Source organism: Anolis sagrei, chromosome 2 (genome assembly GCF_037176765.1).
Source record: "Anolis sagrei isolate rAnoSag1 chromosome 2, rAnoSag1.mat, whole genome shotgun sequence".
In the NCBI taxonomy this organism is placed as follows: Eukaryota; Metazoa; Chordata; class Lepidosauria; order Squamata; family Dactyloidae; genus Anolis; species Anolis sagrei.
Genome location: NC_090022.1, coordinates 176,238,830 through 176,262,181, shown reverse-complemented (window position 1 = coordinate 176,262,181; position 23,352 = coordinate 176,238,830). Strand labels below are relative to the sequence as shown.

The 23,352-nt window shown below is 40.5% G+C and overlaps 1 protein-coding gene across 4 annotated transcripts in view; it reads right to left on the bottom strand.

The window, feature by feature from the left end:
* The window catches only part of ARHGAP4 (Rho GTPase activating protein 4), an 84,660-nt gene that overhangs the window by 26,729 nt on the left and 34,579 nt on the right, over nt 1–23,352 (bottom strand). For all 4 annotated transcript variants that reach the window (XR_009630674.2, XM_060763188.2, XM_060763190.2 and 1 more), the window contains exons 3-10: nt 21,353–21,515; nt 20,723–20,785; nt 19,173–19,364; nt 14,224–14,352; nt 10,976–11,197; nt 10,773–10,874; nt 3,451–3,645; nt 859–943 (exon numbers count right to left, since the gene is read on the bottom strand). Coding sequence is in view for 3 of the 4 variants with exons in the window: in XM_060763188.2 (XP_060619171.2) it covers nt 859–943; nt 3,451–3,645; nt 10,773–10,874; nt 10,976–11,197; nt 14,224–14,352; nt 19,173–19,364; nt 20,723–20,785; nt 21,353–21,515 (1,151 nt within the window). In the remaining variant the exon portion in view is untranslated. The remainder of the gene's footprint in view (nt 1–858; nt 944–3,450; nt 3,646–10,772; nt 10,875–10,975; nt 11,198–14,223; nt 14,353–19,172; nt 19,365–20,722; nt 20,786–21,352; nt 21,516–23,352) is intronic.

Below are 23,352 nucleotides of genomic sequence, written 5' to 3'. Positions count from 1 at the left end.
TTAAAAAGTTTGAGGAGCCCTGATGTAGACTGACATAGTTTCATTTTAATTGTAAATCTATTTCTTTCCTCTTAAAAACAGTGTTATTAAAGGGTAGAAATTTTTAAAGAGCTTAGTTTCCCTTATCCAGAATTCCAAAATCCCCCCAAATCCAAAAATGTCTACATATGTGGATTAGATAGTGACACTTTGCTTTTTGATATTTCAACATACACAAATGTTGGGAATTGCACTGACATAAGCTTCAAGGGGGCAAGCGAGAGACCATGCTAACTGCCATGCCATGGCAACATTTAGTTTAGGGAGACCCAAGAGCTTTGTGGCTGAGGAGTCAAAATGTTGTTTTATTTACAGTATTTCTATCCCGCCTTTCTCAGCCCAAAGGAGACACAGGGCGGCTTACAAATTGGCAGCAATTTGATGCCACAACAGTCATAAAATACAATTTAAAAGCATTTAGTACATCATTATAAAAATCCATACAAAAAAACATTAAAAACATATAAACACCAGTGTCTTCCTGTTAACTCATTTTTCCAGTAGCATCGTCTAGCCGTTCCAAGTTCACTCTTTCATAGTTCCATGTTTATCTATTACACTGCATGCTTGTCTACACAATAAGATGTGTATTCAACCTTAAATAAGCATAACTGCCATTAATTCTCCCAAAGCAATCCCTCAAATTAGTTGTGCATTGATGAGAAGGGTTGAAGATATTCTCAGGAGTCCTTCACTTATTTACGATTCCTGGGATTCTTTGTGAGAAAACAGGGCAATTAAACTGGTTTAGCTATATACATATTATTTTGTGTTTCTCCAAACATCCAGGATAGCACAACTGCGCCTTCATATTCTCACCCTTCTCTATCGCCTCCTTCATCTGGTCATGTTTTGCTTGCAGCTTTGTTTGAATGCTTCGCCCAGAGAGATATTCTTTAAATTTCTGTATAGGAGACACCAGGCAATCTGTTACCAGAGATACTCTAAGGAAATACGCAGGGTGAGATTGAGATTTAAAACAAGGTGAGGGTGGGGGCAGGGCACAGGTCAATTGGTGCTTTTTTGTAGTTCTTGGACTCACAACACACACATCCCACAAAAACAAACTTCTCCAAAGAGTCAAATATGCATAATTGCCTTTTCCAACCCCCATCTGCCCCCAAACATTAAACATCTGGAATTCAAAATCAAGAGTAACTTCCAATCACTTTCACAACAAATTTTCAGCTGATGTGGTATTATGCACTATGGCCTGTCATGGGTCTATGACAACTAGCAGTGAAAGGATAACAAAGAAGTACCGTATTTTCTGGCGTATAAGACTACTTTTTAACCCAAGAAAATCTTCTCAAAAGTCAAAGGTCGTTTTATACGCGGAGATCATCTTATATGAAGGAGTAGTCTTATACGCGGGAGTCTTCTTATAGAGCGGGTGCTGAAACTTCCAATCTGGATTGGAGAATCTGTGGTTGCTGCATACTATGGGGGGAGCTCAAAAATGGCAGTGGCCGCATCCCTGCCGTATGCAGCGACTGTATGAAAGCATTAAGGGCGACACTGTACAAGTACAATAGAAGAAAATCCATTCATCAGGATTCGTGGACTTAATGTGATCCTGATGGTGAGGTGAAGGGGTGCCTCACCGGGAAGGTGTAAGTGACGATCGGAGCAAGCTGCAGGCGTCCAGGGCACCCGGGGTATTTAAAAAAGAGATAGAGTGGCTCTGAGCCCAGAAAAACACAACTCTTTTACCTGTCTGGCCCGCCCTTGTTTCCTATTACCATACCTCCTCCTCTGCCTCTCAGATCTCGCTCCTGAAGACTGCAGTGAAGTGCTGCAGGTGCGCATGTGCGAGATCTGAGAGGCAGAGAAGGAGGTACAGTAATAGGAAAATTAGCATATTGAAATCAAATCTGATGCTTTTAAAAAAATTATTTGGTGTGCGTTGGTAGAGGGGTAGTCTTATATGGCAAGTATATCCCAAACTCTATATTTTAACTGGAAAAGTTAGGGATCGTCTTATACGCCCAGTCATCTTATATGCCGGAAAATACTGGTAAGTCTCACAGGGCAATATTTGCCAGAAGACATGTTCTGTAAGCATAATTAAAAGGAGGGGTCCATTTAAATTAATGAAAGAAGCAGCACTTTTTATTTTTAGTATTGCTTTTTAGTTTTTTTAGCCGCTTGAAGTCTCTTTTTACAAAGAAAAAGTGGAAGATGATGATGATGGAGGAGAAGAGGAAAAGAAGAAAGGTGAAAGAGCAGAGAAAGATAATATCTTGGCAAATGTTGGTCCACCTTTACTAGAGGAAGGTGCTACAGTATGACCCCTGTATCCTCAGAACCAATATCTACAGTTCTACCATCTGCATCCAAATTAAGAATATTTAAAGCATTTCAAGCAATTCTGTGATATGCTTCCGTCAAAATGTGCAAGTTGCCCTGAAAGATCGAGCAAAGTCCTAGCTCCTCTAGGCAACTTTGGAATATTGTGTCCAATTCTGGGCACCACAATTGAAGAGAGATGTTGACAAGCTGGAATGTGTCTAGAGGAGGGCGACTAAAATGATCAAGGGTCTGGAGAACAAGGAGCGGCTTAAAGAGCTGGGCATGTTTAGCCTGAAGAAGAGAAGGCTGAGAGGAGACATGATAGCCATGTATAAATATGTGAGAGGAAGTCACAGGGAGGAGGGAGCAAGCTTGTTTTCTGCTGCCCTAGAGACTAGGACGTGAAACAATTGCTTCAAACTACAAGAAAGGAGATTCCATCTGAACATTAGGAAGAACTTCCTGACTGTGAGGGCCATTCAGCAGTGGAACTCTCTGCCTCAGAGTGTGGTGGAGGCTCCCTCTTTGGAAGCTTTTAAACAGAGGCTGGATGGCCATCTGTCAGGGGTGCTTTGAATGCAATTTTCCTGCTTCTTGGCAGGGGGTTGGACTGGATGGCCCATGAGGTCTCTTCCAACTCTAGGATTCTATGATTCTAACTGTTGGCAATAGTCACTCATTTTAATAGGGTTTGCTATTACCCTTATTTTTCTGTTTCCGTGATAAGTCCAGGAATATATCTCCCATGAATACAAAGGCATACTGTACTTGGATTTTCCACTTCAAATTCCACATGCCCGCTTCCTCCTCCTTTTGTGTCACATAATGTTTTGGGGTGGAAACGGGAGGGTGTGCCACTAGGATCTTGTGCCTCAAATTAAAAACATTCTTGAGCAAATTCAGTAACAGCCTGAGTGAAGTCATGCAGAAAATGTACTGACTGCTATTCTGATGCTGCGACCAACCAATATTGTCAGTCAGTCTTTCCTCTTCTACACAACACAAAATTATTCAGAATTGTTCCTTGAGAGAATCGGGGATTGTCACAAGTAGGGGGCACAGTTGGGATATCATGAGTGCTTTGCACTTTTTCTGTCTGAAAAACCCAGCACAACATACCATTATGTAGAAGCTCTCTGTCTCCTGCTGGTTGGCCCGCCGCTTCGCCAGCGCTTGCTTCCCACCAGCATCAGAGCCAGTTGACTTGAGTGATTCTGTGGACTGGCAGCCCTGAAAAGCATCAAGTGCTTCTGGCTCCTCTGTTGACAATAGGTCCAGCAGGCTTTGCAGAGTTGCCTTCAGAGTCTTGTTTACCTATGGAAGGAAACACAATATGCTGCTTCAAGGAGCACCTGAAGGGGAAAGTACACATCTGATACCCAGTTCCTCATGGGCAACCCAAATAGTTGTGATAACTGAACATGGGTTTGCTATCCCAAAAGAGATACTGTCAATGGAATTGGCAGGGCCAAATCAGTGGAAGGGAGATGAACTTTGAGATCTATCTCTGTAACCAATCCACCAGTTATTATGAAAATTAACACCACAGACACATGGATGCACACAACATCTCACCAAGCATACCCTAAACAAGGCTCAAATAATAGCAGTGGATATTGGCTGTTTCAAAAGCTGAGATGATTCAAGAGCTGACTTATACAGCACTTGACCTGATGTATAAGTCAAGGGCAGGTTTTGAGGCAAAATTATGGATTTCAATGTGCCCTGTGGATATGTCAAGGGTTATTCTGTGGAGAGAGGAAAGCAACAGCAACACCTGCCCCTTGGTCGCTATCAAGTTGCCACACAGGCGTTCATAATAGCGAAAGGTGGCATCATCATGGTGGAGTCAGTAGAGAAGCTCAGTTTTTTTAGGTTCTTTCATGATGGACAAAGCCCTAGCCTTCTGCCCGGATGATTCCTTTTTTGAAAAAGTACCCACACTGATTTGTGGATAATCCAGAGAGGGGTGTAGATCAATTTTCTACTAAAATGTTCTAGACTTATACATGAGTATATACAATACTTCTTACTAAGTTAGTAGTCTTGTATCTGGTCTCTATCAATTCATGGAAGGGAAGCTTGAGATATAGACAAGCTGGAATGTGTCCAGAGGAGGGCGACGAAAATGATCAAGGGTCTGGAGAACGAGTCCTATGAAGAGCAGCTTAAAGAGCTGGGCATGTTTAGCCTGAAGAAGAGAAGGCTGAGAGGAGATATGATAGCCATGTATATATATGTGAGAGGAAGTCACAAGGAGGAGGGAGCAAGCTTGTTTTCTGCTGCACTGGAGACTAGGACACGGAACAATGGCTTCAAACTACATGAAAGGAGATTCCATCTGAACATTAGGAAGAACTTCCTGACTGTGAGAGTCGTTCAGCAGTGGAACTCTCTGCCCCGGAGTGTGGTGGAGGCTCCTTCTTTGGAAGCTTTTAAACAGAGGCTGGATGGCCATCTGTCAGGGGTGCTTTGAATGCAATTTTCCTTCTTCTTGGCAGGGGTTGGACTGGATGGCCCATGAGGTCTCTTCCAACTCTATGATTCTATGATTAAGCAGATTTAGTAAAATAGAGAGTGAGTGCAGGAAAGCCTCTGCATTTTATCCTCCTACCTGGTAGTCTTCTCCGGCAAGTGCCTTTTTTCTGTCCTCCTTATCAAGATGAACACAGATAAATACAACTGCAAACCCAACCCATTTTGCCTTTTGAACTCCCAGGCTCCTCGTGTACTTTAAAAATGAGGAGTGAAAGGATGAAGACCCTCCAAAACTGAAATAGGAAATGACATGTCATAATCTCTGGTTGCCAGTACAACCTTTTGGGAAGGTTGAAAATGGCCACTTGTCTACTCTGAGGATGAAACAATTCAGAGACAATGCTTTTTCATAGATCCCCTCTCCCCAAATATGTAGCCCTAAGGGTGTTACAGTTATATCTCTGTATCCATGGATTTTTTATCCACCACTTCAATCATCCACAGCTTGAACATATTTGCCCCTAAAATTTCTACCTTGATTTTGCCATTTTATATAAGGGATTCCTTTGTCTCAAGATTGGGAAAGGCATACGGCAGGGTTGTATACTCTCCTCCAACCTATTCAACTTGTATGCAGAACACATAATGCAATGTGCGGGGCTTGACCAATGCAAGGCTGGGTTGAAAATTGCTGGAAGAAACATTAACAATCTTAGATATGCAGATGACACCACTTTGATGGCCGAAAGCAAGGAGGAGCTGAGGAGCCTTCTAATCAAGGTGAAAGAAGAAAGCGCAAAACCTGGGTTGCAGTTGAACATTAAAAAAACCAAGATTATGACAACAAGAATGATTGACAACTGGGAAATAGAGGGAGAAAATGTGGAGGCTGTGACAGACTTTGTATTTCTAGGTGCAAAGATTACTGCAGACGCAGACTGCAGCCAGGAAATCAGGAGACGCTTCTTTGGAAGAGAGCAATGACCAATCTTGATAAAATAGTGAAGAGTAGAGACATCACACTGGCAACCAAGATCGGCATAGTAAAAGCAATAGTATTCCCCATAGTCACCTACGGATGTGAGAGCTGGACCACAGGGAAGGCTGAGCAAAGGAAGATTGATGCTTTTGAGCTGTGGAGGAAAGTTCTGAGAGTCCCTTGGACTGCAAGAAGATCCAACCAGTCCATCCTCCAGGAAATAAAGCCTGACTGCTCATTGGGGGGAAGGATAGTAGAGGCCAAGATGAAGTACTTTGGCCACATCATGAGAAGAAAGGAAAGCTTAGAGAAGACAATTATGCTGGGGAAATGGAAGGAAAAAGGAAGAGGGGCCGACCAAGGGCAAGATGGGTGGATGGGATCCTTGAAGTGACTGGATTGACCTTGAAGGAGCTGGGGGTGGTGACAACCAACAGGGAGCTCTGGCGTGGACTGGTCCATGAAGTCACGAATAGTCGGAAACGACTGAACGAATGAACAACAAAAACATAAGGGATTCCATTTCACAACATTATTGTATAATAGTGGGACTTCAACACCCACTGATCTTGGTATCTCTACATAGGGTCCTGGAACTATATACCAGCAGTGGGTCCCAAGGGTCCCTTATACTCTCAGATCAACCCTCCAGTCTAAAATCCATCTCCTTGGCTTGCAACCCTATTGTAAGAGCTAGCTCTCACAGTAGTAGTAAATCTGTGAATGGGCTTAATTTGTGCAAAAGAAAAAATGAGAAATTGCCCTCAAGCAAGAAAACTCTAGAAAGCAATATGAAGGTCAGAACAAGCTATATCACAAGATAATTTACTGTGACATAAGGGTATGTGGCCTGATTTCAATGTTTATAAAATATGTAGCGCTTTCTGCTGGCTCTTGAATAATTCCTACACATCTCAAAGCCAATTCCTGCTGAAGTAGTAGCCTACGTTAAGACTGAGCAACTTCAGGCTGCAAACACAGAATTTAAAAAGTCTATAGATAATTAAAAATTATTTCACATCACACAGGACTTTCACTCTACATGGAATTTCCTGCTCAGGCTTAAGCTATCATATCAGGGAGAAAGATGGGCCCAAACCTTTCTCTGTCACCTAGTTCTTTTATGTAAATGCAATTATCTCCCTCTCTCTTTTGGTATGATGGAACATTCAGACATATGAACTCTAGACCATGACTTGAAGTGACACAAGCCAGATATACCATGACTACTGTACATTTCTGATCTTTGCATGAGTATGCAATGACATGGAGAATAGCATACTCAATTGAAATGAAAACCATTGTCCAAGTGTTTATGTTGGCCAACGATGAGGTGGACACTAGAATAGCAATGCCCTCCATAGCTCGGCCTTTTGAACTAAGTTGGCTGACATTCAAGAAATAAGAGACAAAACCACTTAGAGTAATGTTATAGGGTAAAAAGAAATGGTATAACAATTTAAACAATCCCCTTTTAAAAATATTTTAGAGATTTGGGGGAGATATAAAATAACTCTAATGCCAGATATTTCTCCTATCATGCCAGTTTTAATGACAGAAAACTTCCCAGAATATTTGAAAAAAGAACTTGAAGTAGAATTTAATGGAAGAGGTTTAATGAAAGTAAAAGACTGGGATCTGAAAATGGTAAATATGGAAAGGATAAAAGAGGAATTAGGAGACTTAGATTGGTATAAGTTTCTACAATTGGGTAAATAGTCAAGTGGCATAAGGAAAAATATAATGGAGGTAGGGAATACACAAAAATAGAAAAGATGATAACTCAAAGGGAGACTAAAGAAGAGAATATAACATTAAAAGGCACAGTAAGTGATATCTATAAACTGTTATTAATGAATGAACAGGAGCAAGATTATTTGAAGGAAGTATGGGAAACAGGCTTGTGGGGAAAATGAATAATTAAGAATGGGCAAACATATGGAATATGAGAATACTAAAAATATGTCTATAAGAATTAAAGAAAATTACTACAAAATGATATGGACGTGGTATCTAACTCCCATTAGATTAAATCAGATGGATTAAAAAAACTCAAATCAATGCTGGAGAGGTTGTCAGGAAATAGAGACGTACTTTCATATGTGGTGGCCATGTAGTATTATACAAAAATTTGGGGAAAGCATATTTAAAGAAATAAGAGCAATAATAAAAAAAGAGACTGAGATTACACCAATTATTACTTATACATGATAATATAATTCCCTTACAAGAGGAGAAAGAATTGGTTTCTAATTTGATAACAGCAGCTAAAATGTGAATAGCAAAAAACTGGAAAGAAAAAAAAGAAAATCAAGTAGAAGAATGGTATAGGGAAATTTGGAATATAGCGATTAATGATAAGCTAACTTACAATATTAAAATTAAAAGGGGAATATACAAACAAACAGACTTTTGGAAAATATGGGGAAAATTTATTGAGTATGTGTTTAATGAGGGAAAGGGGTATAAGCCAGCAAGAGAAACAATGATATTTTGGAATGGTGAAACAACATGAGTTGGTTGGTCCTGGTGGAGGGGGCACAAACTAAGGGTAAGGGGAAGAGGGGGAAAAACGGTATTATAGTAATAATTATAAAGAAATACAATATGTATAAGCGGATAAAAGATGTGTGATAGAGTTATTTGTAGCATAAGTTGTAATGGAAATTCAAAAATAATGATAAGAAAAGTGATTAAAGATGTTTTTGATGTTTCTTTACTGTTAGATTGTATATAATATGATATACTCTTTTGTCTAAGATACTGTAAAAAAAGAGAAGAATGTATGCTTATACATTTTGTTAGACAAATTTATAAATAAAATTAAACAACAATAATAAGAGTTATGTTATCTATGGCCCAAGTTTCCTGCAGAAGGATCAGATTGAAGGTAGAGATATAATTACTAAAGTGGCTGTCGACTCCTTTATTTGTCCAGCCTGCAATATTCCAGGAGATAACCCTTAGTGGAGAATACTTCTGGGGCCACTCGCATCAATCACCATGGCTGATCTGATCAAAGAGACCCTCTAGGTCTTGCCTAATGCATCCGTTTGTCCTGGGCTTAGAACTGGGCTTAAATCTGAGGGACATTGAGGAAGAAACGGGGGCTGGGACTTTAGGATCCAGGGAGAGAGGTTCCTTTTGGCAGACAGCAAGTTTAATAGGTACATTGGCACTGGCGGGATGGGGTTTAGGAGGGGATACAACTTGTGCTGTTGTGATGATTCTGGAAGATGGTTTGGGGTCAGCACAGGGTTCTGAGGCCACTGCTTCTTGATGCTGAACCTCAGAACGACACACATTTTGTGGGACAGTTGTTATCTGCTGAGAGGAACTCCCGTGAGTGGGAGATTTCCAGGTACTCCATACAATTAAAGACTCTGACCGTGTAACAAACAGGAAGTAGAGTGCATCTACCACATTCTACTGTCATGCAATTTCTATGAATAGGCTCGAGAGGACATAGAATCATAGAATCATAGAATTGGAAGAGACCTCATGGGCCATCCAGTCCAACCCCCTACCAAGAAGCAGGAATATTGCATTCAAAGCACCCCTGACATAATTAGTACCCTACTAAGGAATTTACCAGCAAGTTCAGAAAAATCTTATGTGAAGTTTCTACTTAGTGACAACCTTCCCCACATGACCTTGGCGGTTGCAAAGTTTCTTTCTGAGGCAGCCAAAATTAGACATTTTCCAATTTTAGACACAGGCTAAAAGTCTTTTACCTATGCTTTTAGCTAACTTGTGTTTTAACCAATTTTTAACTGTTATTAATTTTACCCATCTGTGTGCCCAAGCTACAGGCTGTTCTTAATCTTATTGCCTGCATATCTTGAGGCTGAAACCCGTCGGCACTTCTTGTAGCTTTTTACCCTTGTTTTTAGCCAACATGTATTTTAAGCAGCTTTTACTGTGTCCAAATTTTATCCACTGGATGTTCTTAATCTCATTACCTGTATAATTTGTATGCTACAGTGTAATAAGGGTCTCTGGACCATAATAAAATTTACCGGGAAATGAAAACATTTATTTATTATTTATTTTTTTCATACATTTCTATCCTGCCCTTCTCACCACAAGGGGACTCAGAGCGGCCTCACATAGGCACCAACGATGCTTACAACATATACATCAAAGAATACAATACAACAGTAAAATCATCTTAAAACATCAAACACATCAGCCAATACATTCATTTACCAGATAATATTAAAACGCCAGTAAAACAAAAATCAAACCGGGAAATCAAGTGTTGCAACCCAAAATCCTTTCCTATTGTCATTATCATCTAATCCAGTGGTTCACAACCTGGGGTCCCCAGATGTTTTTGGCCTACAACTCCCAGAAATCCTAACAGCTGATAAACTGGCTGAGACTTCTGGAAGTTGTAGGCCAAAAACATCTGGGGACCCCAGGTTGAGAACCACTGATCTAATTAAATGCCTGGCTGCAGAGCCAGGTCTTCAGTTGTCTTCTAAAGGAAAGGAGGGAGGTGGCCAACCTGATGTCCTTAGGGAGGGAGTTCCACAGACAGGGGGCCACTGCCGAGAAGGCCCTGTCTCTCATCCCCACCAACCGCGTTTTTGAGAGTGGTGGGATCAAGAGCAGGGCCTCTCCTGACAATCTTAAGCTTCGTGATGGTTCATAGCAGGAGATATGTTCGGACAAGTAATCTGGGCCAAAATATCATGGAGTTGCATTGGAAGGCCTAGAAAGCACATAGAGAGGATAAATGAAACTGTGGGGGATGGGAATTATACTGTACAAGACTTCACTATCTGTGTGTGTATCTTAATTTGTTGTACTCCGCCTCGAGCCATCAAGAGAGGCAGGTAATAAATAAAATGTATGATGATGAAGAAGACCTAAATCTTGAGCAATATTAATCCCAGCTCTTGCCGCCACCAATATCCACAGTTTAAGGATGTCAGGGAAAAGAGAAAGAGATACCACCAGGCTCTGTGTCAACACCCACCTCATCCGTCTCCAGCGTGATGGCGTTGAGACGAGACTGAATATGCTGAAAGCGCGAGACTAGTTCATTCCTCAGGGGACCCTCAGCCCGCACTTCTGAAACCTGAAGACAGAAATATGAAGGGAAGGAGAGTCTAAGGGCCAGACTGAATGGAAAGCCAAGAAGAGAAATCCCCGGTGAACCAGAAATGAGCATCTCCTCACCTCGTCTCCCTCATGAGGTTGGTAGTCAAAGCACAGAGGCGGGCAGTAAGCAGCAGGGTTGGCCTCCATCAGCCTGGATTTATCTCCTAGTGGGTCCAGAGCATCAACAGCACCTTCAATGGTGCACAAACCCTGCTGCCAAGATGCCTGGGCCCGGGACTCTGCAGCCAGGTAAGTCCTCAGCACCTTGCCCAGGGAAAGGTGGAATCCGAGGTCGAAACACTGGAAACGAGGAGAAAGAAAACCTACTGTCACTTCCCAAACCATAATCATAATATTCTGCTAGCATCCCAAGAGAGGTCAACTATATTTCTGACAGATGCTGCTGTACCTATTACAGTCCGTACATGACAGAATTATCATCCACAAATGATATCACTACACCTTTCATTACAGCTTCATGATGAAGGAAAGCTTGGTTACTCTCTGCCTGACAACTGTTTAAAACACAAAAGCTTTGGGCAGAAATTGAACTTCTGTTCCACAAAAATACATGATAAAAACTAAAAACACTACGCAAATCGAGCCATTGTATTTAAGCAGAAGGACCTGTAGGAGAAGAGAGAGGAAGGGATGAAAGAGGAGAGAGGAAGAAAGGAAAGAAGAGGAGAGGAAACTGAAGAGGAGATGGAAGGGAAGAGAAGAAAAAGGCAGGAAAGTCGAGAACCTTGAGCAGCGTTTCTCAACCTTCCTAATGCCATGACCCCTTAATACAGTTTCTCATGTTGTGGTGACCCCAACCACTTTTTTTTTCCGTTGCTATTCATAACTGTAATTTTGCTGCTGTTATGAATCTTAATGTAAATATCAGATATACAGGATGCATTTTCATTCACTGGACCAAATTTGACACAAATACCCGATACGGCCAAATCTGAATACTGGTGGGGTTGATGGAGGAGATTGGTTTTGTCCTTTGGGAGTTGTAGTTGCTGGGATTTATAGTTCACCTACAATCAAAGTGCATTCTGAACTCCACAAACGATGGAATTGAATCAAACTTGGCACACAGAACTCCCATGACCAACAGAAACTATTGGAAGGGTTTGGTGGGCATTGATCTTGAGTTTTGAAGTCATAGTACATAGTACATCTGGAGAGCACTGTGGACTCAAAAAATGATAGATCTGTACCAACTTGGCACAAATACTCAATATGCCCATATGTGAACACTGGTCGAGTTTGGGGAAAACAGACCTTGACATTTAGTAGTTGTAGTTGCTGGGATTTATAGTTCACCTACAATAAAAGAGCATTCTGAACCCCACCAATGGTAGAATTGGGCCACACTTCCCACACAGACCCCCATGGCCAACAGAAAATAGAGGGATTTGGGATGAATTGACAGTGATTTAGAGGAGATGTAGTTCACCTACAGCCAGAGAGCACTGTGAAACCAAACAACTATGCCAAAGGGATTTCTAAGACCATTTTATTTATTTATTTATTTATTTATTTAAAACTTTTTTATCCCGATCTTCTCTACCTCTGCAGAGGGACTCAGACCGGCTAACAGCAAAGATTCAATGCTAACACTGAAAATCTAAAACGTAATACACAACATTAAGTTACCAATTACATTACATAAATTACATAAAATTACATAAAAGCCGTTTGCCAGGATAAAATCGTGTCCAACTCAGTCCGTATGTCCAGTTCATATATTGTGATCAGTACCATTAGTCGATTACCGGTCTCAGACGTCATTCCGCAAAAGCTTTGTTGCACAGCCAGGTTTTCACTAGCTTCCTAAAGGTCAGGAGGGAGGGGCAGATCTAATTTCATTTGGGAGAGAATTCCATAGCCAAGGAGCCACCACAGAAAAAGCCCTGTCTCTCGTCCCCACCAGACGCGCCTGCGAAGGTGGTGGGACCGAGAGCAGGGCCTCTCCGGACGATCTTAACACTCTTGATGGTTCATAGGGGAGAATACGTTCGGACAGGTAAACTGGGCCGGAACCGTATAGGGTTTTGTAGGTTAAAACCAGCACTTATGTGTTTTCTGATGGTCTTTAGCGACCTCTCTGAAACCCTCTCATGACCTCCTCAGGGGTCACGACCCTCAGATTTAGAAACACTGACCTAGAATCTTTAGTGTCAAAGTTTTTTTCATTTCCCTATAACATGATCACAAATTTAGAAATCCCATTCTACTGGAAAAAAATCCGGCTTACAGAGGCACTTCTTGAGATAGCATAACTGAGATATCAAAACTGAAGGAAAAACAATTTGTGATATAATAATTTTATGCAGGAGTTCAATTAAACCTGAAAATTATTTAAAGCGCTCTTTCAAGGTAAAAAGATCAAGAAAGTTTGTGGTAAGAGATCAGAAGAAAAGTATGGAAACTGAAGGAAACATTGGAATCCTGCCTTTTAACAAATACCCACTCACAATTTATCTTTGCACCATGTTAGAAGGAACTGCCCATGATTTTCAGACATTTTCCCCCACTATTGTATTTATGATGGCTAGAACTGTATGGTTTCTTTTTAAAATGGAGGAAAAATTGGATGATATTCTCAGCAGATATATTTTCCATGATTCTAAGGAAAGGTTTTCCCCTGACATTAAGTCTAGTCATGTCTGACTCTGGGGTGTGGTGCTCATCTCCATTTCTAAGCCGAAGAGCCGGCGTTGACCATAGACACCTCCAAGCTCATGTGGCTGGCATGACTGCATGGAGCGCCGTTACCTTCCCGCCAGAGCGGTACCTATTGATCTACTCACTTTTGCATGTTTTCGAACTGCTAGGTTGGCAGAAGCTAGGGCTGACAGCGGAAGCTCACACTGCTCCCCGGAATCGAACCTGCGACCTTTCAGTCAACAAGCTAAATAACTCAGTGCTTTAAGCCACTACGGCACCTAATTTGAGTCCTGTATTGACTCAAATTAGTCTATACAGGACTCAAATTAGTCCTGTATAGAATGGGGTTTGTGTGGAGATGAAAAAGTTCCATTCATTTCGACATGGAACTAAAATTCCATTAAGATGACATGAGACTAGAATACATTTATCATGTAGATACCTCCATTCCACTGGCATAAATCAGGTGTTGGCAAAGTGCAGCTCTAGGGCCACCTTAGACTCCCCCCAAAAGCTCTTTCCATGGCCCTTGACTCCTCCAGACTCTGAGTTGGGAAGTAATCTTTTAAATACATTACAGTCCTACTGATACTACTTAAACATGAAACAATACAATTAAAAAAAACATAGACTTCTAGCAATTTAATAGAGGACAGACTCACATCTAGCAGGTCAGCAACGTCGCGGACATAGTAGTTGCTGATGGCAGCATTGGCAGAGTGAAGGCTCAACAGGTAGTCGTTCCTGGCTTTGGCACATTTGAGCTTGCTCTCCAGAAACTTCGACTGCCTCTACAAAGGCAAAAGGAATGTTAGGGATTGACCACAACCAGCCTTTGGATGCACCAAATGGCTCGAACACCTTTTTGGCTAAGTGAGTAAATACTTCTGACATTTTTTTATTTTTATATTATGACTGTGTAACTTAATTGAATCTCTTTGTTGAGAGAAAAAACAAGGTACAAGTAAACATAATAAACAAGATTGTTGTTGTTGAAAAATCAGAGACGAAAATAATAAAAGAAAAGGTAAAGGTGCTGTCCGACTCTGGGGGGTGGTGCTCATCTCCATTTCTAAGTCAAAGAGCCGGCATTGTGCATAGATGCCTCCAAGGTTATGTGGCCAGCATGACTGCATGGAGCACTGTTACCTTTCCACAGAAGCAATACCTATTGATCTACTCACATTTGCATGTTTTCGAACTGCTAGGTTGGCAGAAGCTGGGCCTAACAACAAGAGCTCCCCCCGCTCCCTGGTTCAAACCACCAACCTTTTGGTCAGCAAGTTCAGAAGCTCAGCAATTTAATCTTCTGTGCCACCAGAGGGGCAGAAGAAAATAATAAAAATGGAATCATGAGAGGGGAAGGGGGAGGCCCTGGTAGGGTGCTCAAAGGATTGGTCCCATGTGTTATTTGTGTATGGGGTTGTTATGGTTTTATATGTTTAATGGTTTTAAATGTTATATATATATGCTTCTTGTTTCTAGTAATTTTATGTTATGTTTTATATGATTTGTATAATGAGGCATTGAATTTTTGCTTAGATGTATGTTGTACGCTGCTCTGAGTCCCCTGAGGGGTGAGAAGAGCGGGATAGAAATGAAGTAAATAAATTATTATTATTATTATTATTATTATTATTATTATTATTATGAATTAGCAAGATCATAAGAAGCCTCTGGTGGTGCAATGGATTAAACCCTTATGCCACTATACAAGGTCCCAGAATACTTGTTGGATGTCAGAACAAACACAAAGCAATGTATGTAAGGAAAAAGTATAATAGGTTCTTGTAGGTTTTTTCGGGCTATAGGGCCATGTTCTAGAGGCATTTCTCCTGACGTTTCGCCTGCATCTATGGCAAGCATCCTCAGAGGTAGTGAGGATGCTTGCCATAGATGCAGGCGAAACGTCAGGAGCAATGCCTCTAGAACATGGCCCTATAGCCCGAAAAAAACTGCAAGAACCTAGTGATTCCAGCCATGAAAGCCTTCGACAATACAAAAAGTATAATATCCAAAAAGCATACAGTATATAATTTTATCAAAATTCCCAATATATGCTACTGTATTGAACTGTATATTGGGAATTTTGATAAAATTATATACTGTATGCTCTTTGGATATTATACTTTTTCCTTACATAGATTGATTTGTATTTCTTAAACCCTTATGCTGGCAGGACTGTTAACCAAAAGGTCGGCAGTTTGAATCTGGGGAGTGGGGTGAGCTCTCATCTGTCAGCTCCAGCTTCTCATGCAGGGACATGAGAGAAGCCTCCCACAGAACGGTCAAACATCTCGGCGTCCCCTGGACAACGTTCTTGCAGACAGCCAATTTTCTCACACCAGAAGCAACTTGCAGTTTCTCAAATCACTCCTGACACACACAGAAAAGCAAGATCTTCCTTTACCTTACCTTCACGAAGCAAAATTTTCCTTTCTGACATTTTTTTCCCCTGACATATGAATATTAGGTGCTGGGGGCTATACTTAATTTTGATCTTATTTCTGTAATGGCAGTGAAACTAATTGCGGGCAAATATTTAGCCCTCCAGATAGCATTAACCTGCAGTTCCTAGTGTTCTTCCTCAGTGAGTGTGCTGAATAGGGTTGCTGGGAGTTTCCAACCCTGAACTAGAATTAAAAAACTGCCATGAACCATCTTTGTGAGAAAATTAGAATAATTGCAGAGCTTGGGAAACCACTGTCTTCAGTTGAAATTCACAGAATTCCTCTGCCAGCATGAATAGCGAGATGGAGCGAAAAAAGCTACCTATTCTAGGCTCTGTTTCTCCCTTTCAGTTAACAACTCGTAACTTCCTCTCCACACTTCGCACATGTTGATGTTTCATAATCATTCCCAATAACCAACTGCTAGCCACAATAGTCATCTGGTTTAATTTTATAAATACAGTAGAGTCTTGCTTATCCAACATAAACGGGTCAGCAGAACATTGGATAAGCAAAAATGTTGGATAATAAGGGGGGATTAAGGGGATTAAATGTCATATTATGTTATGATTTTACATATTAAGCACCAAAGCATCATGTTTTACAACAAATCGACAGAAAAAACAGTTCAATAAACAGTAACATTATGTAGTAATTACTGGATTTACGAATTTAACACCAAAACATTGCAATGTATTGAAACAGCTGTGGATCTGGGCAGGAGGCAGACAGCGTTGGATAATACAGAACGTTGGATGAGCAAAGGTTGGATAAGCGAGACTCTACTGTAGTTTTACAAGAGTACATCATATTTATTTATTTTATTTATTTACAGTATTTATATACCACTTTTCTCACCCCTAGGGGGACTCAAAGCAGTTTACACATAGATAATGGCAAAAATTCAATGCCATACAACTACAATAGTAAAACCAAACTTTAAACATAAATCATATTAAAAACAGTACATCACCAAATATAAAAACGGCTATTAAAACCATAAAACAATCTCATCAGTCGAGTCGCTGTTCCAGTCCTTGTCCCACTAAAAGCTGCATACATCTATTGTCTGAAGGCCTGGTCCCAGAACCATGATTTTAATTTTTTTCTAAAGGTCAGGAGCGAGGGAGCAGATCTTACCTCCTTTGGGAGTGTGTTCATAGACAGGGGGACACAGCCAAGAAGGCCCTGCTCTTCATCCCCACCAGCTGCATTTGCGCTGTTGACAGGAACGAGAGCAGGGCCTCCCCAGATGATCTTAAATTGCGAGGTGGGACGTAGGGGCAGATGCGTTCGGACAAGTAACCTGGACCCGAACCGTGTTTCTACATTTCCTAGGGCAATTTCATGGATTCATTATTATTAACCCCTTACAAGCTAAAAGAATAAAATAATCTGAATAATTGGAAAGTACACCGTCTCTGTCCTTGGAGGTATTGAGTAATGGAGGGGTTTAGGTTGTCTGTCTCTGGCCAGATTACATCCCGAGCTTGAAAGTGCTTGTTGCAAATGACCTTTTAAGCAACACATTGGTTTTGCCCCAAACTAATGTTAGGTTTGGAGACATCCCACTCACAAGTAATGCATAAGTCACTTATGAAGGACCAAAGAGGCATTGTTTTTTTGCTTTGTCCGTGTAAGATGGTTTTCTTTTTAAACTTGTAAACAAAAGGCCTCCAACACAGAGAAACACGGCATCTTATTGCTTCCTCTAACATGACCCATCACTTCCTGAAAGTGGCTAGAGTGTTACTTCGCCACTTCAGGAAATGCTGAATTTTGTCGGAAGACCTGTTACTTCTGCTGCTTTCTCTCCTCTACAACTCAGCAGAGGAAATACTGCTCTACAGCACAAGACCCTTGTTTAATAGCTTAAAAGAAAGAGTGAAATCCTAAACCAGGAGTGCTCAAACTTTTTAAACAGAGGGCCAGGTCACAGTCCCTCAAACTGTTGGAGGGCCGGATTATAATTTGAAAAAAAACCATGAATGAATTCCTATGCACATTGCACATATCTTATTTGTAGTGCAAAAAACACTTTAAAATAATATAATAATTAAAATGAAGAACAATTTTAACAAATATAAACTTATTAGTATTTCAATGGGAAGTGTGGGCCTGCTTTTGGCTGATGAGATAGGATTGTTGTTGTTGTGTGCTTTCAAGTCGTTTCAGACTTAGGTTGATCCTGAGCGAGGGCCAGGTAAATGACCTTGGAGGGGCGTATCCGGCCCCCAGACCTTAGTTTGAGGACCCCTGTCCTAAACCTTGCCACTTTATATGTAAGACACAGACACTCTACCCAACTACTTGACTAAAGTGCTGGAACCGTTGTAGGTTGGGTGCCTTGAAGTCATTTCTGGTCTATGGTGACCATAACATGACTATCACGGGGTTTTCTTGGCAAGATCTGTTCAGATAACAGGTTTGCCATTGACTTCCTCTGAAGGACAAGACCTATATTCCAGGATCTCATCCCAGGTTAACTGTTTATCTCAGATTATTTGGCAGGTATTGGGGAGAGTGGGTTGAGCTCCCTCTGTCAACTCCAGTTCCCCATGTGGGGACATGAGAGAAGCCTCCCACAAGGATGGTCAAAACACCAAAAACATCTGAGCATCCCCTAGGCAACATCGTTGCCGACAGACAATTATCTCACATCAGAAGCGACTTGCGGTTTCTCAAGTTGCTCTGGCAGTGGGGACTTGTATACTATAAATCAAGTTAAAGCAGAAAACCTGGGATCAGATTCTGGAATATAGGGTCTGTCTGGAAGGGTCCCAAGTGGCTACTTTCCCATAACCACACAGTAAGATGATACAGGAAGACTGATAAGCAAAAGGTTTGTAAAGGCTAACAGGTTAACATCTAGATGCAGGCAAAACGTCAGGAGAGAATGCCTCCAGACCATGGCCATATAGCCCAAAAAAACCTACAACAACCCAGTGATTCCGGCCATGAAAGCCTTCGACAATACATTATTAAAGTTGTTTAATCAATTGATCCCTCTCCTCCTGGTTCAATTATATTCAGAAGGTGAAGCATCAAATTAGCATCAAATGGTGGCCCTAAGTTTTAATAGTCCCTTCTAGAACCTTTTCAGAAAGTCTCACATTTTCCCATAATAGATTCCCAACACAAAAAGCGCTCTGTTCTCATACTTTTTCCAGCAGCCGCTCAACCTTTTTGAGGGAGGTGCGACGGGGTGCCTTGTCAAGTCCGATCCCACCAGGGGAGCCCCCAGGATCGGGGTGCCTCCCGCCACTCCGCTTCTCCTCTTGACGCTCAGCCTCCCGCAGCTTTGTCTCAGCATTTAGGCAGTCAATGCGATACGTCTGATATGATTTCATGGCCTGCGTAGACACAGTGGTGCATGTATTTGTCAAGAGCAGATGGACCAGAACCAAAGAGCTCAGCCAATAAACAAACAAAGAGCTTCAAATCTTAGGACACAATAACACACACACACACAAAGCCTCCTATTCTATAGCCTGCATAATCCCAGGAGGCCCACAGCTAGAAATGTATGGAAGTGATGCAGAGCTGAAAGGTTTATGCATCAAGAAGTAACTGTAAATCATAAATAAAGAGCCCTTAACAGCTTAAATGAAAGATATTTAATGTTATACAACCTACCCAATGAATTAAAATGTTATGCTCCTGCCAATCTGACCTGTTGCACAATTCCTAATCGTTTCATTTCAATGCAGCTTGAAGAAGAAAACCTTCTCTGAGCTTTATATCCCATGGGTTGGATCTATCTTCTATCGTGCCAGTTTTAATACCACTCCCAAAACCTTTGGTAACCATCCTGCCTCTGAGGCCTTCTCTGCAGAGGACTAACACTATTCACAGCTAAGCAATTGAGCTCAGCAGCAGGATACGTATTTTACACACACAATGCCCCAGATTGAATCCCTGGCATTGCCAGTTAGGAAATTCCAGGACAGCAGAGTTGGAAATGACCTCCGCCTGAGGATGAAACAGTTCTGTGCATTCACCATTCATGATGTTCCAAACTATACAAACAATAATTGCCTGAAACGCTCATGCCTGCAATCATTAGGAGAAACCGTTGTTGATATGTTCATCAGTTCAGTACAGGTTGAGCATCCCTTATTTAGAATTCCAAAATCCAAAATTCTCCAAAATCCAAAACTGCCCATATGAGATACTGACACCTTTGCTTCCTGATAGTACACAAAATTTGTTTTATGCACAAAAATATTGTGTATTAAAATTTCCTTTTGGTCATGAGTATGAGATAGATAGATAGATAGATAGATAGATAGATAGATAGATATGAAAAATCGGTGAATTTCATGTTTAGACTTGGATCCATAAGTCATCCATATAAAGAAAAATGTAATGTTCGTTTGTGGTATTAGCATAACTCAAAAACCACTGGACAAATTGACACCACATTTGGACACAAGACACCTCTCAGGCCAAGGAGTGACCATCACTCATGAAAACACTGAAAAACAAAGTGGAAGACACTTAAAAAGCCCCAAAAAAATAGAAAATACATTGCAACGCATGCACAAAACCACATATATACACAAACACACATATATACACAAATACACAAATATATACACATACACATATAAACATATATACACATACAAAACACATATACACAGACTGGGTCACAGCAACGCGTGGCAGGAGATGGCTAGTTAAATATAAAACCTTGCATTCTACTTACTGTCTGCAGTTCTGAAATTGCCTTCAGCAGTTCATCCTGCATTTGCTGCTCCATCTCTTTGCTCTGACCGGTGAATTAAAAGAAAAAGAAAGGAAATGTTAAGACAAAACTTCCCAGGGCCATATATATCAGGCCTTTTATAGAAGTACAGGGCGGGGGGCATAATCTCCCATAAATGTTGTGGGTAGAGGATACAGTGAAACAATTGTAGGTCACTTGGAGAATGCAAAGCAGAGCTCAGAGGGAGCATTTAGTAGCCAGCAGATAGCACTCAGGCTCCAGACTATATAGATCACATCTCTGATGCTGTGTCCACTTCTCCACAGCTCTCCTGAAGCATCCAATGGTACCCAGGTACTTCTGACTTTTGGACTGTAATTCCCAGCATTCCCAGCCACCCTGGACAAGGAGGATTCTGGACGCTCTACACCAGTGGTTCTCAACCTGGGCTCCCCAGATGTTTTTGGCCTACAACTCCCAGAAATCCCAGCCAGTTTACCAGTTTCATTATAGACCAGGGAAAATATGGGGTTAAGGGCTTCAGAAGAAGTTGGTGTGAAGAGGTGGAGCAGTAGCTCTTTTACAGTTTAGACCCCTAGACTATCTTCATCTACCCTCCAAGACACCTACTTTCCGTGCCAGTCGCCCGACATCTTCACTGATGTGCACCAAGCGCAGCGCCAAGTGGCCAGTGTAGATTTCACTCAGTGCGCCATGATCCCGACTCGCCTGCCGTGTCTGGTTGAGGATTGTGTACCAACAGTTCAAGGGGGATGGAAGATTTTGGTCCTTCCTTCAGGGAAACAAAGGACAGTTTTTAATCCCTGACCAGACAGAAAAATTACTTGTTACTGCTTGTTTTCTTTCTCTCCCTCTTTTTTTTGTACCTTTCCTTGTTTTTTGTGTAATTCCACTTCTTCTGCACTTAAATTGTAAACTTGGGGGGGGGGGGGCAGAAGTATTTTTTTTACTTCTTATCTTCTTTCACATGATTTTTAAAACCTTTTTTAAAAATAGTTTTTATTATATTATACGCACACAAAGAAATATGAACATTTTGTTGGAATTTACATAGAAAGTGGGAGAACACTAAATGTATAAGAAAGTAGGAAAATATTAAGAATGAATAGAAATATGCAAAAAAAGAAAAGGGAAAAAAGATATATATCACACACATATACATATATATACACATATATACACCTCTCTCTCTCTCTCTCTCTATATATATATATATATCATACAAAAATACCTAAAAAAGAAAAATAGAAAAAAATAGAAAAAAGCTAATTAAAAATAAGAAAATAAATAAAATGAAAAAAGTAATTTGACTTCCATTCTATGTCTTCGCCTAAATTATGTAATTACTTATTTAACTATTTATTATTATTATTAAATTTTTCATTTCCCTCTATAAACTCCTTTTTAATCATAGACAAGGAAAAAAACAGAGATAAATGTATTAAATATAATAGAATCATAAACACGTTACTAAATACTCTTCTCTTTCACATATTTCTCAAAACATGACCAGTCTGTCCCTTTTATTGGACTTCCTGAACTTTTCTTCAAAAACAAAAAACAAAAACGTTAGTTTGTCCATGTCTCCAATTTCTTGTATTTTATTTATCCAATCACCTACTTTCAGAGTTTTGTCCACTTTCTAAAGTTTTGCATATGATATTCTTGCTGCAGTTGAGATGTAGGTGAATAGGGTATCTTTATTTTGGTCCAAGGTAAGATCTGAGTCAGTAATATTTAATAAGTAGTATTCAGATTTTCTTGGGAATAATATTCCCAATATTTTTTGGGATTCTTCGTGTATGCCCTTCTAATATATTTGAGCTTCTTTACATGTCCACCACATATGGAAGAAGCTTCCATTGAGGTCATGGCACTTCCAACAATTTTTTTTTCATATTTGTATACATTAGTCCTAATTTTTTGGGTGTGGCATACCATCTATGGAACATCTTGAGTCAGTTTTTTCTTAAATCCATCGCATATATATATATTAGTTTCTTATTTTTTAAAAACCTTTAATATGTGTAATACAAACCCCTTATCTGCAGACTGATGGTTTCACATACCCATACACAAAAAATATTCCCCTTCTAGGTCCTCCACTGCAATTTTATGTATACTTCTCACCAAGTACTATCAAAATATTATTATCTATGGTTTCAGGTATCCATGTCTGTATGTGTGTATCTTGGAACATACGGATACAGGGGTTGTACTGTATATTTAATCCTTCTTAGATAAGTGGATACCACATTTAAATTAAATAAATATGCCATGTATAACAATGGCACCATGCAAGCAGCAACGAACAACAATGACCTATTCTGGTTATTTTTAAAGGAACAAACACCATTCATTTTGTTATCATAAATCACTGTCAGATTTATGCCAAGCACATTTGCACACAGATCACTGACAACAGACCAAGGGCTGTGTGTGAGTAGCGTAGCCCTCAAGATCGTGTTCAGCTGCAGCTCACGGGAGCTCTAACCAGCATTATCAATGGTAAGGAATGATGGGCGCCTCCATTCTATATCATCCAAGAGGACCAAAAAATTCACACCTCTGCTTTGGAAATATTCACACCAGAGAATTCAAACACAGAT